Source organism: Poecilia latipinna, unplaced genomic scaffold (assembly GCF_001443285.1).
Source record: "Poecilia latipinna isolate Pla-1442-1.1 unplaced genomic scaffold, P_latipinna-1.0 Scaffold978, whole genome shotgun sequence".
Taxonomy (NCBI): Eukaryota; Metazoa; Chordata; class Actinopteri; order Cyprinodontiformes; family Poeciliidae; genus Poecilia; species Poecilia latipinna.
The window spans coordinates 183,875-200,006 of record NW_015113594.1 but is presented as its reverse complement, the minus strand read 5'-3'; the positions used below and the strand labels follow the sequence as shown (position 1 = coordinate 200,006).

Below are 16,132 nucleotides of genomic sequence, written 5' to 3'. Positions count from 1 at the left end.
GCATCGGTGGCTCACTGCAGCTCTTACATCTGGTCTTTGAGGCTGCCTCAGCATCATTACAGCAGAGTTCATAGGTCACACAGGTGTAGAAACATTAACGTTCGGACCTTTTAAGTGAAAAGCTACTGTAACGTCGCCGACGGTGTTTGAAGCTCTGTGGGCTGCTTTTCATATCGCTCCTGCAGCACAAGAAAGCCCGTTTTTTATTACTTCTCCCCTCGACGAGACTTGGAGAGCATTGGCTGTTTGCACTGCGAAACAGGATTATACCTAGAGCCGTGGTTGATTAAAAGTATTTTTTTCTGTTTGTCTGCCCACGTATCGTAGAGGAAAGAACAAAGCTCTGGAGCAGGTTGAGCATCAGCACCAAATCCCTGTCGCAGCACTACTGAGCTACCAGATGTGAACAGAAATAATCCATATTATTCTGCTGTTCATTTTTGCGTCAAACTCCCATGGGATGCGTCCGTAACGCTAGTTGGAGTTGTCCCACAGAACTGTGATTTGCATTTTAATATAACCCTAATTACTGCGACCTGACTAGAGCGGTGTGACTAGAGGCTGATTTGGAATGGAAAATGAATTTGCTAATAGTGACAATCTGAAGAAAAACTTGTGAGGCTGCAAAAGTCAGTCGGAGGCTTCTTCAGGTTAACTGGAAGGCTGACTGCTACTGGAACACTTCCTGCCTTCATGACATTTAATTTCCCTTCTCTATTTATACACAATTCTTTCTTGACACCATTTTTGCATAAATAAGGATTGTTCCATTGAATAAAGTGTATTTATAATGTTTTTTTTTTATATTTTTCTTTGTTTTTACGACCTAAATATAGAATTTGAAGCCGAATTTAAACTGGAATAGAGCTGGAAAATAAAAACAAACATCTTCAATTTAAAAAGTAAAACATATTTTCTCAACATGAGCAAAAATTATAATGAAAATCATGTTATCTTTTTTTGTGCGTTTTGCGGCTCCAAATACATTTGATTTTTGCCAGAACAAGCGTTGAGGTGGATCGGAAAGGTAGCTCCTGAATGTTTGTATCATAGTTTATTTATGGCCTAGTCAAAGCCCAGACCTAAATCTAAGTGTGGCATGAATCACAAATCGTCCTATTTTGGTGGTTATCAGGTAAATAAATAAATTGCGAGAACTTCTTTTGTATCCTGTTGTTTTATGTGACGCGTTCAGGACACACACATGGACACACACGCTCGCGAGTAATTAAACTCAGCCATTACCGATCAGAGTGTTGACACTGGGCAGGCCTGTCATATTTCCTCATAAGAGGAAATTAGCGGGATTGCGATGAGAGGGGATGTTGCTAATTGGGACACGGTGCTGAAGCTGCTCTGTGTCACGGAGTTAAGAGCTATTTAGACAGAGCAGCAGACCTCCTCACGCTACACTGATTCTAATTTATCGCCGCTTCCCTTTTCCCTTTTTCACATTAGCCGAGACCCGCCGTGTCATGCCTGCCATGTCGTGTCCTCTCCCGCTCTGTCTTGTGTCTAATCCATATCAGTCCACTCTGCATGCCTGCACCCAGATTTCCTTCCCATCTTCCCTCAGGTCAGCCTCTCTCATTCTTGCATTTAGCTCCCCCGTGGTGGTGGATCGTCGTGTGTTAGACACTGGCCTCTGCTTTGGCAGACTAATTGTGTTTGTCCGGCGGGATTTCGGCGAGGCCGACCGTCCGTGCGACCACATCTGTCTGACTTTCAGATGAATTTCCGAGATCGACAAGAACAAGAGCTCCAGCCTTCATCCTTCTTTTCGTCCTCATTTTTCCCCGTCCGCCCCTACGACTTGGTGGGCGGCGTGTTTTTGATGAAAGCGCGACCAACACCAAGCAGAAATAACAAGCTGGCAAATCAAGCGCTGTTTTTTTTTTTTTATCTTTTAAAATCAGAAAAAAAAATGCTTCTTTACAGAGACCAGAAGCTTCTGTTCCGCAGGATTGACACAAAGTTGCTTCTTGTGGTCTTTTCGCGCTCGCCATTTGCATAACGCTTTAGGTTCTGTTTTGAAAATCTTTCCAACTTTTTTTTTTTTGCGTGTTCTTTGTTCTCAGGGACGCTGCACGCGAGAGAACTGCAAATACCTCCACCCTCCGGCTCACCTGAAGACCCAGCTGGAGATCAACGGCCGGAACAACCTGATCCAGCAGAAGACGGCGGCCGCCATGTTGGCTCAGCAGATGCAGTTCATGATCCCCGGAACAACCATGCAGCCCGTGGTCAGTGCAGGAGGGGGGGATGAAAAAGAAAGAAAGAATGACACACACTGACTCCTGCTGTCAGGCTCAAAAGCCATTAGAAATATTGTTGCTTTAATGCTGGGAGCTGCTCTGCCAGGTGTGGATGTGTTCAGCTGCATCTGTGTACACCCAGGCGTGACTAAAACAGAACATGCCTGCTCAGCAAAATCTTTCCAGGATGTACAGAGGTTGAAAAAAACTAAAAAAAAAAAAAAAAAAGCAACCTTTTTACTCACTTTCCGCTCTTACTGCGTCCTCTTTGAAACATACCCCTCTCCTTTACTCTGGCCATCTTTCTACCCGTCATCAATCACCCCCTCCCCCGCCTTTCCTCTCATCTTCCTCAACCACAGCTCTGTACAGCTGTACCTGATATTTTTCACTGAAGGACATTAAATCAGAATAAACTTTTAACATTTCCTAATATTTTGGCAGATTGCTATTATTGCTACCCCCTTTCCCCCCCAAGAAAGAAGTTCTTGTTTAAAATCATGGTTGTTGTGAGTTACCCGATGAGAAGCTTAAAAGCCACGACATCAATATAAGTAATTAGCAAAACCTCGCTCATTATTCTGACATTTAGCAAACAAGAAATCATTTTTGACCTGCTTAATGTCAGACAGTAAAAAAAAAAAAAGAACAAAAAAAAAACAAAGAGTTCGATCTTCTTTTCTGTACAGTAAATATCAGGTTTCAGCTTTCTCCTCGTCTCTTTTCTCTCTTTCTTCTCATCGTTCTTCAGCGCCTTTGCATTTTACTCGAACGCTGCAAAGAGAAACCTCTGATCTTGTCTCCGTCTTCAGCAGACGTTTCCGGTCAGCCAGGGCCTTGGATCCAGCGCAGGCTTGAGCTACACGCCTTACCTGACCCCGATGTCCCACAGCATGGGCCTGGTCCCCACAGACATCCTGCCCAGCACTCCCGTCATCGTCCCCGGCAGCCCACCCGTGTCAGTGACGGCAGGTTCCTCCTCCAACCAGAAACTCCTGCGTGCCGACAAACTGGAGGTGACCCGAACAAAATGTTTTCGGGGTTTCTTTTGTTGTTGTTGCTAAACAAGTCAGTGCTTAAGTTAGTACAAACTCCAGCATCCCTTGAACATACGTTTCTTTGAATAATTCGACTTCTTTCAGAGCCGTGATGTGAAAATGAGGAATGATAATTCACAGTGATTCAAACTGGAATTAACTCCACTCAAAGTGGTAGTTTGCTAGACAGCCGCAGTCGAACTGGGATGCTGAAAACCAACTCCGAATGTCTCCATCTGCCCTCTTGGCAAACAATAACTGGGATTGTGAAAGAATCCATGAGGAGGACGTTTTTTTTTTTTTCTTTTTCTGCACCATATTTATCAAGATAAACAGTAATCTACCTAAGACCTGAAGGTGACGCGTGGGCGTGTGCCTGTATGTGTTTTTCAGCAGGAGTGCCATCACTTAGTAACTGAATGGAGCTGGCTTTAATTAAGCCGTATCCCTCTGAGACACGTGTGCACTCCTACACACAGGCCGACAAACGCATGCTCATGTGTGTGCAACTTTTTTTGCGCAAAAAACACGTAGGCGTACTTTATGTGTAAATACGAGTGTGTTTAACATTTGTATATGTGTTTTAATTGAAGCAGGTTTAGCAGCTCTGCTTGATTTAAGGAACATGTCTGACATGTTTGATCTTGTGTTTTCATGTATTTTGTCATTGCGGCAGAAAAAAAAAAATCTACTTGGATTGCAAACTGCACTTTCAATTTGCAATCCTGATGCTTGACTCGTTAAAACTTTTGATTCCGAGTTGCTTCAGTTTTAGATGCTATTTGAGGCTTTTGATTGTTTCATTCTTAACTTTTTTTTTATCTATAAAAAGAAACTGTTTTGCACAAGTTGTCTCTTAGCAACCTGGTGCCTGGAATTGTATTATTTAAAGCACAAAACTCTGATCTTTTACTGGTCAGTAAACGCAACACGCTTAGGCGCTAACAGACAAACCTGAAAAAGTGAAATTGCTTACAGAAGCAAAACAAATGGCACAGTTTCAAATTCATTGCAATAAATGTTAAAAAATTATTGTGACATTGACTTTTAATTGTCTCTTTTTTCGTTTCCCTGTAATGCCAGGTCTGCCGTGAGTTCCAGCGGGGCAACTGCGCCCGCGGCGAGACGGACTGCCGCTTCGCCCACCCGAGCGACAGCCCCATGATCGACACCAGCGATAACACGGTCACCGTGTGCATGGACTACATCAAGAGCCGCTGCTCCCGCGAGAAGTGCAAGTACTTCCACCCCCCGGCCCACCTGCAGGCCAAGATCAAGGCGGCCCAGCACCAGGCCAACCAGACGGCCGTGGCCGCACAAGCTGCAGCCACGGCTGCAGCCATGGTGAGAGCGCCGCCCTACTGGCCACCCACTTTTACCTCAGGCAGAGCAGGAAATGCACACTTTTACCTTTTTTCAGTGATGCTTTTAATCAATATGCTTAGGTCTCCTTTTTCTAGCTTTATAACTTTTAGTGGCGCACTGTAAAAAAAAAAAAAATTCTGAAAGTTTTCACCATTTGCGAATAATCTCATCATTCCAAATAATCTTGACTTAGAAAGATTCCAAACACCTCTCGCTTACTGTAACAGATCCCCCTCAACATGCAATGTGGAGCCCTGCTTTATTACTGTCCTCTGCTGATTGATTCTAGTGGACTCTAGAGAACAATTCACCGACAATAGTCATCCCGAAGAGGGGCGGTTGGATGCGACAAACGGGGTTTAGCGAGACCTAAACAGATCAGCGTTGACGCCGCAAGAACAATCTGTTATTATTTCACTGCAGCCTCCTTTTATTTCCCAACGCCCTTGGTTCGCACGGAGACAATGCGTCGGCTCAACCCCCCCCCCATCCCACTTTGCTGCTCTCGGTGATAAGTGCGGCTCTCTGCAGATCGGTTGCAAATTGAATCAGGGTTGGATGTAGCATGACGTGGCGGGAGTTTTACCCTCCGTTGGGTTGAGTCATCCGCCGCCGATCGGTGGGGAGAAGGGAGATGAGGATGTTAAAACTCTTGAGCGCCGCGTACAGTTTTGTCCGTTCCCCGTCTTCCCCAAGGCATCGAGTGGCTTGTTTTGATTGGTCCGCTGGCTGCTGCACCTGCACACCTTACACTGCGCCAGTGTGCTGACTGACTGATTTTCTTTTCCTCCGTGGCATGGGCATGCTTTACGCCTTGCGCACACTGCAGCTCTCATTGGCTGACTCCATCGCTGCTTGCTCTCCTTCTCTTTCCTTTACAAGCCGGTAGAAGACAGAAAGCCGTATTTAAACACTTCGGTGGACAGCTTTTTGCTTTACATTAACTCACTCACTTTAAAGCAGAAGAAAAGTGATACATGGTGTGTACTATTAGCGTATTAGGGCCATAGTTGGTGTAAAAAACGAAGGAGTAGATTTCCGAAATTTTGAGATTAATCTGAGAAATTATGTAGAAAAAAATGGAAAAGCTTGAACATGTTCAACTTTTGGAAATTTTCTGAGCTTCAGATTCTTCAGAAATGTCCTAGTTGTTTCCTGGAAAAATTCTGATAATAATAACAATACTTATGGGTTTTTTGCAGGTAAATTTTTGTCTTTCAGAGCTCACATTTACTTGTTTTTTTTTTCTAGAAAACATCTGAGATTTTTTTTAGGTTTTTGGCAGAAATTTACACCTCCTGTTTTTTCTATCTACAATGACCATTATATGACGCCATAGTGTGGCTAGAAAGACAACAACTTCCAAAAAAAAAAAAAAACTATTCCATACCTTCAGTGAAACACGTTAGTGGCAGCGTCATGCTGTGGAGGTTGTCTTATGACGAGACTGGAGGTTCGACTTCTCAACAGAAGAACATCAGATCTTCAGTACATTTTTTTTCCCAGATTTCAATGCAAATAAAAATCTGAAATGATTTCAGTCTCTAGATTGATGGAGGCTCCACAAAGTATTGACTCAGGACGGCAGAATATAGCTGAAATCCTCCGTTTTTGGATTTTTTTTTAATTCTAAAAAAACAATGGAAATCGTCATTTTTTTTCCACTTGCTGTCGATCACATAAAGCTTCGATAAAATACGCTGAAGTTTGCGGCTGTAGCAGTAAAAGAAAAGCGAGTTTCTGTTCCCCCCCTGCTTCGCAATCTCTGTATATGCGGCCCTCGCACGCTTCAGTTTATCATCTTTATGACCCAATTCCCAAACTACCTTCAGCTGTTCCGACCTGCGCTAGAGGTGAAGAGGGTTAACCTCGGGACAAGTTGCCAAGTCAGCATCTTTAATCCAATTGTCTTTGAGCCCTCCTCCGCCTGAGCTGCGGCACTTTTATCGCAGCAGATCCATAAAACCTGCGCAGATGCGCCGCTAAAAATAGGGAAAGATCAGTACCTTTAACTCCCAAACGTGTCCACTAGACAATATCGCACTCCGACCGACGCAGTTGCAGTGAGTCGTTTTTTTTTTTTTTGTTTTTTTTTTTTGTTGCTGTGCCACGTTATGTGTTGTTTGCCATGCTGTGACCTCCTTCCTCATTGCAAGTCAAGCGCAGCCATCTTTGCTTTTCATGTCACTTTTCAATCAATAGACCATCTTTCATTTGAACTAACCAGTGTTTTGAAGTCTGTTAACACCGCAGCGCATCAGCAATGCATTGTTTGTTAACAACGAGAAACAGTTGCACAAGTGAGGGAAAATAAATCCACATACATCAAGCAAGAGGCTTGTGCATGGAGCGTCATATTCATGTGTTTTGTTTTGTTTTGTTTTGTTTTGTTTTGTTTTCGCAGCATTCAGGTAAATTAGTCAGCATTTATTCATGTTAATGTCTAAATTTTTACCCCACGTAAACATTTGGAATAAACAGAGCTCCACATTCTGTTATTAAACTCCAACTTGTGTAATTTTTTTCCCAACGTTGAGCTGGTTTTTTTTTTTTTTTTTTTCTCGTTTTGGTCAGAACTGCTACAATTGCGCTAATCTCTTATCTAAAATTTTCACATGCGTCAATATCAAATAGATAAACAGCTGTGTTAGTCGTAGGATCTAATATTATAGCTGCCTTATTTTGTTTTTTCTTTTTTTTTTTTTTTTGCTTTTGTACTAATTAATATAGTAGCTATGTTTCTTTACAGTTAAATGAAAGCAATTTTTTTGTTTATGTGCATGCCTATTGTTTTGTATGTGGTATACTGGCATTCAGATTATTTTTGTTTTTGTTTTTTTTCCTTCTCACCTATCCACAATGCAATGCTGTCCCCCATGATGCACCTCTGCTTGCTGTTACCTGTATGTTAATACGCTTGACTCCCATTGGCCCACTGCCATCATGTGCTCGCTGCCTGCTAATTAAAGACTCAGTCGACTGCCAAAGCAATGAAGCGACCCCTCGAGGCAACTGTAGACCTGGTACTTGGACCTTTCACCTTTTGCTTTGCATGTAGCTTCTTTAATTGTACTTGTAGCTACTCACAGAATTTAATTTGGCTCTTTTGTTGTTGTGAAACCCAGTAAGACACTTTTTTTTTAATGTGTAAACCTTACCTGTGGCATTTCTAGATTGTGTTTTTGTAGCAACGAACGTAAAGCTAAAATAATTCCAGCTTTCTTTAATGTGTTTCCATTTCTTGCCGTTCTTTTCTGGTTTTCTTTTTTGTGCCGTGCATAGAGAAAAATAACACTTTTACAATAATTCTAGTGTCGATTCAAGTGAGTGCGGAGCTCAAATCTTGTGCTTCTGTTTGCGTGTGTGTGTCAAGGCGTTCCCCCACGGCGTCCTCCAGCCGCTACCAAAGAGACCAGCACTTGAGAAGAGCAACGGAGCCAGCTCTCTGTTCAACCCCAGTGTTTTGCACTACCAGCAGGCGCTGGCCAACGCACAGCTCCAGCAGCCCGCTTTCTTTCCCACAGGTAAGGTCGATCACTTCATGCACGTGGCACACAGCTGCAGACAGGTCTTGGCGATCAGATTAATCACAAACCCATCTTTTGGAGGCTTCACGGCAACAAAGGAAGTCTGTTTGTTGTCGTGTGGAGCAGCTCTGATTCACTTCCTGTCTATAAAACGTGATAAGTGCCATGTTTTAGGCTCCATTTTGTCTGAATTTTTTTCCAAATTAGTTGAGGTTTTCCTTTTCATTCCAACCCTGAGAAGATACTAAAAACTTTACAACTTGCAAAATTATTCCTAGCCCTGTTTTCTCTCTGCATTTTTGTTTTGTTGGTAAGCCAACACAAAGCAGAAGTCATCTTTTTTGTGAAATTATTTTGTCCACAGCTCAGGTAGGAGAAACATTAGTTTTTAATGAAGAGCTGAAAGTAAACTTCTCTTCCTTTAGGGTTTGCACAATGTCTGTCTGTTACATTAATTCCCTAATAAGACATGTTTAAGTATTTAGCTCTAACAACACAGAATGTAAAAAAAATAACTGTTTTTTGCCAAGCAGTATGCATAATCTAATCCCTAGGGATCTTATATTTTTAAGCTTTAATTCATTGAAACTATAAATGTTTAAGCTTTCATATCGGTGGGGTTTGTCCAAAATCTAGAGGAAAAAAATTTTTTTCACAAGATCTGAAACTGTGTGAAAAGTATCTCAGTTTAATCCAGAACCGGACGGAAAGCTGTGCTTTTTGCTCTGCATGATGCTGCCGTTTTGCTCCCCCCTTTAGTTTTACTTTTCCTTCCCCTCGTTTGACCTGAAATTTCCATCTCTGCATTCCGTTGAGACGACCCGCCCCTCGGTTAAGCAAGTCGGCTCAGTCGCAGTGCTCAGTTGCCACAGGGGGATCCTGCAAAAGTTTACCGTTAATTACTGCAAAAACAGAAAAGCAGAACCTACAGAACTGAACCTAAGCTGAACTTTGCACGCATTCGCAGCGCCTTGCCTGAAGTTAAACTCCGCGCCGCTCCTGGTTGGTGTCCTCCAGCCTGGGTTTAGTTGCAGCTCCGCCCACTAATGCAGAGCTCCGAGTGAAGAACGCCACTGCTTGCTTTTGTTGACTGCTTCCTTTATTAGCTGGCGTCACGGCTGTAACGGTAGCATCTGAGCTGACTGATGCTTTTTGTTTTTGTCTTGTCTAACTTTGTTGTTCTCCTCCTCCTCAATTAACCCATTTCTTCCGTTTTCTCTCTCTCTCTGTCTGTCGTTCTCTGCTTAAACACAACAGGGTCAGTGTTGTGCATGACCCCTGCTAGCAGTCTTGGTAGGTCCTGACGCTGCTCTCTCTCTCTTTCTCTCACTCACACACACACACACACACACACACACATGCATTTAGGTTGATTTATGGTCTGCAGCCCTTACAGGTGAGACGAAAAATCCCTTAAGATATTTTCTGAAGCATTTCTGGATATTTATTGAAGCTAAGTTTGCATCACCTGAAGGAGCTGCAGCTCCAAGCTCTTATTTCCCCACCGACTGACTCTGTTGCTAACGACTGTTTTTGTTTACGATTAAAGTGCTGACTCCTGAGCTCTAATATGGCTTCTGTTTTGCCGTGCCGTGTTAACCAGGAAATTTAAATCAGTTTCCCAGAGAGATTCCACAGAACTGGAAACGCAGTCATCAAAGCGGAGCTACAGCGCCTTGCAAAAGTATTTGCACCTCTAGAGCGTCGCAGTTAAGCCCTACTGTGGGTTGGTCTCGCATTAAATCCCAATTTGGCGTTGGAATGTGATGAAATGTGAAAAAGTCAAATATTAATTGCAAGGCGCTGACTATAAATAAGAACTTTTACCATGTTTTGACAGAATTGCATATTCTTGGCAGTAGCCATGTGGCGTCTTCCTGCTGTTCACTTGGTCAGGCCAACTGGTTTAAAATATGCGTCTTGTTAACTTCTCTGGGAAAGACATAAAACTGATTTTTTTTCCATATAAATTTCCTTACTTGTGATTGTAATCAGCTTCTCTCCTCTTGTTTTTTTGTTTTTGTTTGTTTTTTATCCTCCCATGCTGTCCTTCTCTCTTTCTGTCCTCCTGGCTTTGCATTGTGAATGGTTGCATGCCATCTGCTGGTGTAACCCTAACGATGGCTCGATGGCTCTCTCTCTCTCTCTCTCTCTCTCTCTCTCTCTCCCTCCCACCGCCATCGACAAAATGTTGCCGTCGACACTCGCCACGACTGTTGCCATGGTTGCCATAATGCTCCACCTACCTGTTCATTGCTACCCCTTCCTTTCCCTCCTTCCTCCCCCTTCCTCCTCAAAAACAAAGTCCCAATGATGTACAGTGCTACGCCTGCTACTGTCTCTGCAGCAACAACTCCTGCCACAAGTGTCCCCTACGCAGCAACAGCACCAGCCAATCAGGTTTGCTCCTTTTAAAGCTTTCTTTCATCAGTCCCTGGAGCTCTGAATAAGTACTGCCTCCCGATAGTGAGCTGCAACAAAACCTGCAGCTTTAGCCATGCTCCAGTCATCCATGCGGCTGCACAGGGTGAAAGCCGGTGAGTGGGTGTTTTCCACACAGTTTAAAAGCAGAGGGACGCTACCTGAGTAGCGCCTCTTTTTTCCAGTAAAGACCACAACCCACTCCTAATGAAAAGCACTTCTTCAGAGCTCCCACATTTGCAAGTAGTACTTGTGTTATGTTGCACCACTTCCTGGTTTTGTTTTGCATGTTTTATTTTCCACTTTTCTTGTTGTCTGAAACGATGAGGCCACTTCCATCCGCAGCTGGGACGTCATCTGTACCGTTTGTGTGCAACGCAGACACAGACATTCGAGCAAACACGCACAAAAACATTCCTGCGGCTTGCTTTTAGTAGTAGCCACAGTTGAAACAAGATATTTCTGTACATCGTATCTAAATATCTGGCTCCACTGATGATTAAATAGAATTATTAGATTAAAATGAGGTCCAATCAGTTAACTAATAATGTCCGCTTTGACCTTCTTCCGCTGGTCAGCTTTAAGCAGAGGCAGTTGATACAGAAACAAAGATGGCGGGGACATACAAAAACGGGAATGAGAAATGGTCCAAACGAAAACGTGAGAAAACCACAATTTTCTGTTTATTCAGTCAGTACAATATAGCTGACACAAAATAATGTTAAAATCTAGTGACTGTTTTTTTTTTCTTAAAAATATTATGAAAATATTATCCTTTTATGTTAAGGAAAGACACTCAACCCTCTTCATACAAGAGAAAATTCAGTATTTTTGTTTCTCTTTGAAATGGGAGCGTCTCAGTTAATCGTCAGTAAGCTCAATCAACTTTAGATTAACTCGTTACGCTTCTTCTTTGTTTTTCCTGAATGTAAGGTTGATGCGAGAGGTAAATCATGAGAAAACAGTTCCAGGGAAAATATAACCAGAGAAAAAATGGCCTCTGATCAAACGTCAGCCCTCCTGAAAAGACGAACAGCTCCGACCGCCGGGGTGAAGCATGTACGGCCCCATTTTTAAACCTGGAAATTTCAGGAACGGTGGCAGCGCCCCGGCCTCGCTCACACAGCTGGCAGTCATTTACTGCTGGATCCAAGCAGAGGTGCTTTGAGGACACGCAGCAACGTGCTCCACATGTTAAACAGCAACAGTCAGGTGCTTTTTTTTTTCTTTTTTTATCTTTTTCTTCGAGTTTCCCCCCCCCCGTCTAAGTTTTAGAAAACCATCTTTGACAATCAAATAATTAACAGCAGTGCCTTTATCCCATCTGATGAGAGCGGAGCAATTTTGCTTTCAAAAAACACAAACAGAAATGTGTTGTCCGTTTCTCCATCATCATCAATCAAAGACCCATTACCCAGCGTCGTATTGCTCCTCATAGGCTGGCCGCGCGCGCACTTCCTGTGAGTCACCGTCTCTTCCTGTAATTGGCATGCAGCAGCAGTAGCAGCAGGAAGCAGAGCCACTCTTTAAAGATGCATGTGGGACAAGGAGCTGGAAAAAAGGGGTGACGTCAGCCCTTCGCTGTCTGGCTCCGTTTGCCTCCCACCCAGCAGTTAGGGGCGCACATCATCATCATCCTCCTCATCATCAGCTGCCCTGCATCCAGTCCTCACCTTGTTTACTCCACTCGCAGTCATGTGGTTTTATCAAATCCAGAACCCTGACTGGTTTTTATTCGTTTTCACTGCCTGACAGCCCTAGCAGCTGGATTGAATCTCCTTTTAGTATCTGGGTGGTTTCTACCTCGTCTCATTCAGGCCAGAAAATATTTAAGATTCAAATGCTTTGAAAAATGAACAATTGAGGCTGAATGTAACTACTGCAAACACGTCAGATAGTTGCAGACAGCGCGACAGGTTCAGAGTCTGGTCAACTCACGACCATCGAACCGTTAACGTGACACGACGTGAAGGAGCCAATCACGTCCCTCCATGTCTGAGCATAATCTTAACCATGTGCTACCACTGCTGTGTCCCTGGTAACGTCACTACTGCTGCAGGAGCTTTCTAAAGGTGCAGCACCCTCTAGTGGCGGACTATTTTCACTACACATAGAGATTGTTTAACGATTAACTAAACCATCATCTGTGTCTAGCCACTTTGTTGCTGCTTCTACTTTATTTTTTATTTTTTTAACGGCTTCCTTCTGCGCTGTGGAGTGTTCGCGTCACACACACTGTGCCGTCCCTATGTTGTGTGTGATGGGATCAGTGGCTTCCATCCTGCTGGCTGAATGCTGTCCACTAACAGGAACCATGCAGTGCTTTGTTCTGCACTGGCTTTCTGCCTGGGTCACCAACATGACTGCAGCCTGCAGCTCCTCTACCTTTACCCCCTTCAAAGATTCTCTCATCTCTGTCTGTCTTTCCTTGTTTGTTTGTTCCCCTCTCACCCCCAAGTGTTGCAGGTCGGTTATTTTAGCCTTTCGAAATGTATTCACACCCTATTTTGACACCCTATTTTGCACCAACTTCAATATATTTTATTCGAATGTATAGTTTGCTTCATCTAATGAAGTTGTAATTGACGATACCTCAGCTACTCTTATGTTGAAGCATAAGAGTAGGACTGCCAGCTATCTATCAAAACTTAACCACATCTACTGTAGGAGTTGTGATGTGGAAGCAGTTAAAACAAAAGAAGAATATTTAAAGTAGAAATTAGAGAAAAAGAGCTTCAGGTAGCTTAAGATGACGTTATATTTGATTTCTTTTGTAGCTCATGAACTTTTCGATGTAAACTAAAGCGGTCTCTTCCTTTGTTATTTCTGTGTCTCTGGCTTGCAGATCATCCTGAAGTGAGCGTCACCAGGGAAACGGAGTGTCACGAAGCTGCACTAGGAAGCCCAAAACAGCCCCTCTGTAAATACTACCTTGCCTCTCCCATAGAGGTCCAGCAACCTGCATGCTAAGAGTGTAACACTTCAATTTAACCACCAGAACTGCAGAGCCGCTGTAACACACACACACACATTCACATTGAAAATAAAAGATATACACACATATATATTATATATATATATATATCCACATATATATATAAAATACTGTATGTATTGCTAGAAAACAGAATATGAACATGAAAAAGTCACAAATATTCTTATGTATCAGTGCAGACACACTATAGATACAGTGGAATATCAACTCTTGGATATTTATTTTAGAACTTCAGAGCAGCGTTCACCCCGACAGCCACACCTTCACGTCCCCTTTGCTGTTTCAAACGATAGCCTGCCCCAGACACCTGACATTTTCTGCCCGGAAACATCTGTCGCCATTAGAGCGCCAGGCGCTCGTTCCGTTTTTATTTTTGCCATCGCCCCCGTCGCTGCAGAGTCGACCCGCTCGCCCTTTATTTGCCGTGAGTTCAGCTTGTTCGCAATGCAGTCCGGACTGGAGAAGCTTGACGAGACTCGGGCCTGCGCCAAGGGCTCGACAGAAGCTGGAGGGGTTAGCTTCAGTCATACCAAGCCTTTTGTGTGTGTACGTGCGACTGTGTGCGTTGTGTGTGTCGTTGTCAGGAAACTGATGGTCTGCCGGCAGACTGCGACTTTAAGCGAGGACTTGCAACTCCAGGCCTGATAAAAGGGGATTTTTTTTTTTTTTTTTTTTTTTAGAACCGGGGGACATGTGAGGGACTTAAGTGCTAAATCTAAACATAAAAACAAACAACAACAAAAAGTTTGAAAAAAAAAACAACAAAAAAAAAAAACAAAGAAAACGGTGCATTTGACGACACTCGTCAAGCAAAAAGATGACTTGAACTTTGAACTGGAGGGCTATCTGTGACCGTCGGTTGTCCTGTCCAACCCTACTATCACCGATAATCCTGTTTCCATTTTAGAAAACTTGTAGAAGTGCCTCAAAAAAAAAAAATTAAAAGAAGCTCATCGACGACACATAAAGCATCCAGGGTGTGGATCACTAAGAGTCACAAAAAACCCCCCCACTGGCTGTTAAATCCATACGGACTCTTTTCGGGGAAAGACATTACACGTCGCATTGCCGGTCGGGGTGAGGGTTGGGGGACAACTTCCCCGGCAACGGCTCATTTTACATCACAAGTGACTTCACTGCAAGGAGAGAATTTCAAGGATCGACAAATCAAAACTAGCATTGTAGAATGTTTGGTGACGTTTCACGGTGTATCCGTCGTTTCTTACATCGGTTTCAGTAGTTTACATGAGGAAAGTGAGTGAGAAAAACAACGTATTGTAAACTGTGTAATGTATGTAAAGTGTCTGTTATTTTGACAGTTTCTATTCACGGTTCTAGAAAAATGTATTCAGACTTATTTAAAGAAGTTGTGTTGTGTCTACTATCAAGGTGTGTTTGACCCTCCGCCTCCTGCAACAAGTGTTCATTTTTCAAGGCCAAGACAAGAAAAATATCATTTGGATTTGATTTCTTTTTTTCTTTTTCTTTTTTTCTTGAAGTTTTTCTCCATTTGATCAAAAATTCTGATGTAATCTCATGGTGCTTGATCAACACTGACAATCCACAATCGAAACACTTTGTTTTCATGCACTTTGTGACCTGTATGTACACCGTAGCAACAATGATGTAATAATGGCCAATAACTGGATTTAGGTCATTTTAAACATAATATTGTTGTGATGCATTTGAGCCAATAACCCAACATAACACCTTATGTCATCCAGCATAAGTGTTTATAAGTGAATAACAAAGCAACTGGGAAAAATTGGCTTTATTTGCGATAATTGTAGTCCTGTTTATGCAGGTATTGTCGCCCCACAAGAAAACTCCCAACGTAGGATTCTTGACACCTAAAAGGTTCCCTACAGAAAAAAAATTGCTATAAAAATGATATAAGTGCTAAGTTTGACTCTAATCAGAAAGCGTTCATTTTCAACGATTTCTTACATTTTTCTCATTAAATTAAATTTTTTTTAATTATATAAATTGTGTAGTGCAGAGTGGAATGACTTGGGCGATGTGAGGGTTTGAACTAGACTATTTTGTGTTGCAATAATTTATTTCTATGCAATAGCACAACAAAGTACAACAAATGGGTTCCATTTAGACCCCTTTATCTGTTGTGCTGCCAACTAGTGGCTGAATATGTATTCCCATGAAAATAAAAATTATAATAACCCCTTAAATTTTTAAAATGTGTATAAGGAATTTGTTTTTTGTGGCAGAAAATTCTAAATAAAGTATATTGCTATTTAAATATACAGTTAACATAAGATGAAATGGGAACCAATTTGGGTAAGGATGTAACTTTTAACTTTTTGAGGTTTAAGGGGAAGTGAGGTGGAGATTTTTAGCAATCATTCAAACTGTTTCTATTTGGAAAATTCCATATAACACTGACAAAAATATCGGCAATTAAAAAATGAAAAGTGACTAAAAGGGAACAATTGGGTCTACAGAAGTTAATGCTATGCTAATAGTGTGAGAACTAATTATGCTATTAGCAAAATGTCACATTAATGGCCCACAAAC

At 42.4% G+C, this 16,132-nt stretch overlaps 1 protein-coding gene across 12 annotated transcripts in view; it reads left to right on the top strand.

Moving 5' to 3' along the window:
• The window catches only part of mbnl2 (muscleblind-like splicing regulator 2), a 40,165-nt gene extending 24,598 nt beyond the window's left edge, over positions 1–15,567 (top strand). For 2 of the 12 annotated variants that reach the window (XM_015050146.1, XM_015050145.1), the window contains exons 3-9: positions 2,079–2,243; positions 3,068–3,271; positions 4,376–4,636; positions 7,627–7,680; positions 8,031–8,181; positions 9,442–9,477; positions 13,451–15,567. In XM_015050146.1, coding sequence (XP_014905632.1) covers positions 2,079–2,243; positions 3,068–3,271; positions 4,376–4,636; positions 7,627–7,680; positions 8,031–8,181; positions 9,442–9,477; positions 13,451–13,575 — 996 coding nt within the window. In that variant the 3' untranslated portion in view covers positions 13,576–15,567. Of the gene's footprint in view, positions 1–2,078; positions 2,244–3,067; positions 3,272–4,375; positions 4,637–7,626; positions 7,681–8,030; positions 8,182–9,441; positions 9,478–10,489; positions 10,585–13,450 lie in introns of all 12 variants that reach the window. The other 10 variants (XM_015050152.1, XM_015050148.1, XM_015050147.1 and 7 more) reach the window with 10 other exon arrangements.
• Positions 15,568–16,132: the final 565 nt, after the last annotated feature.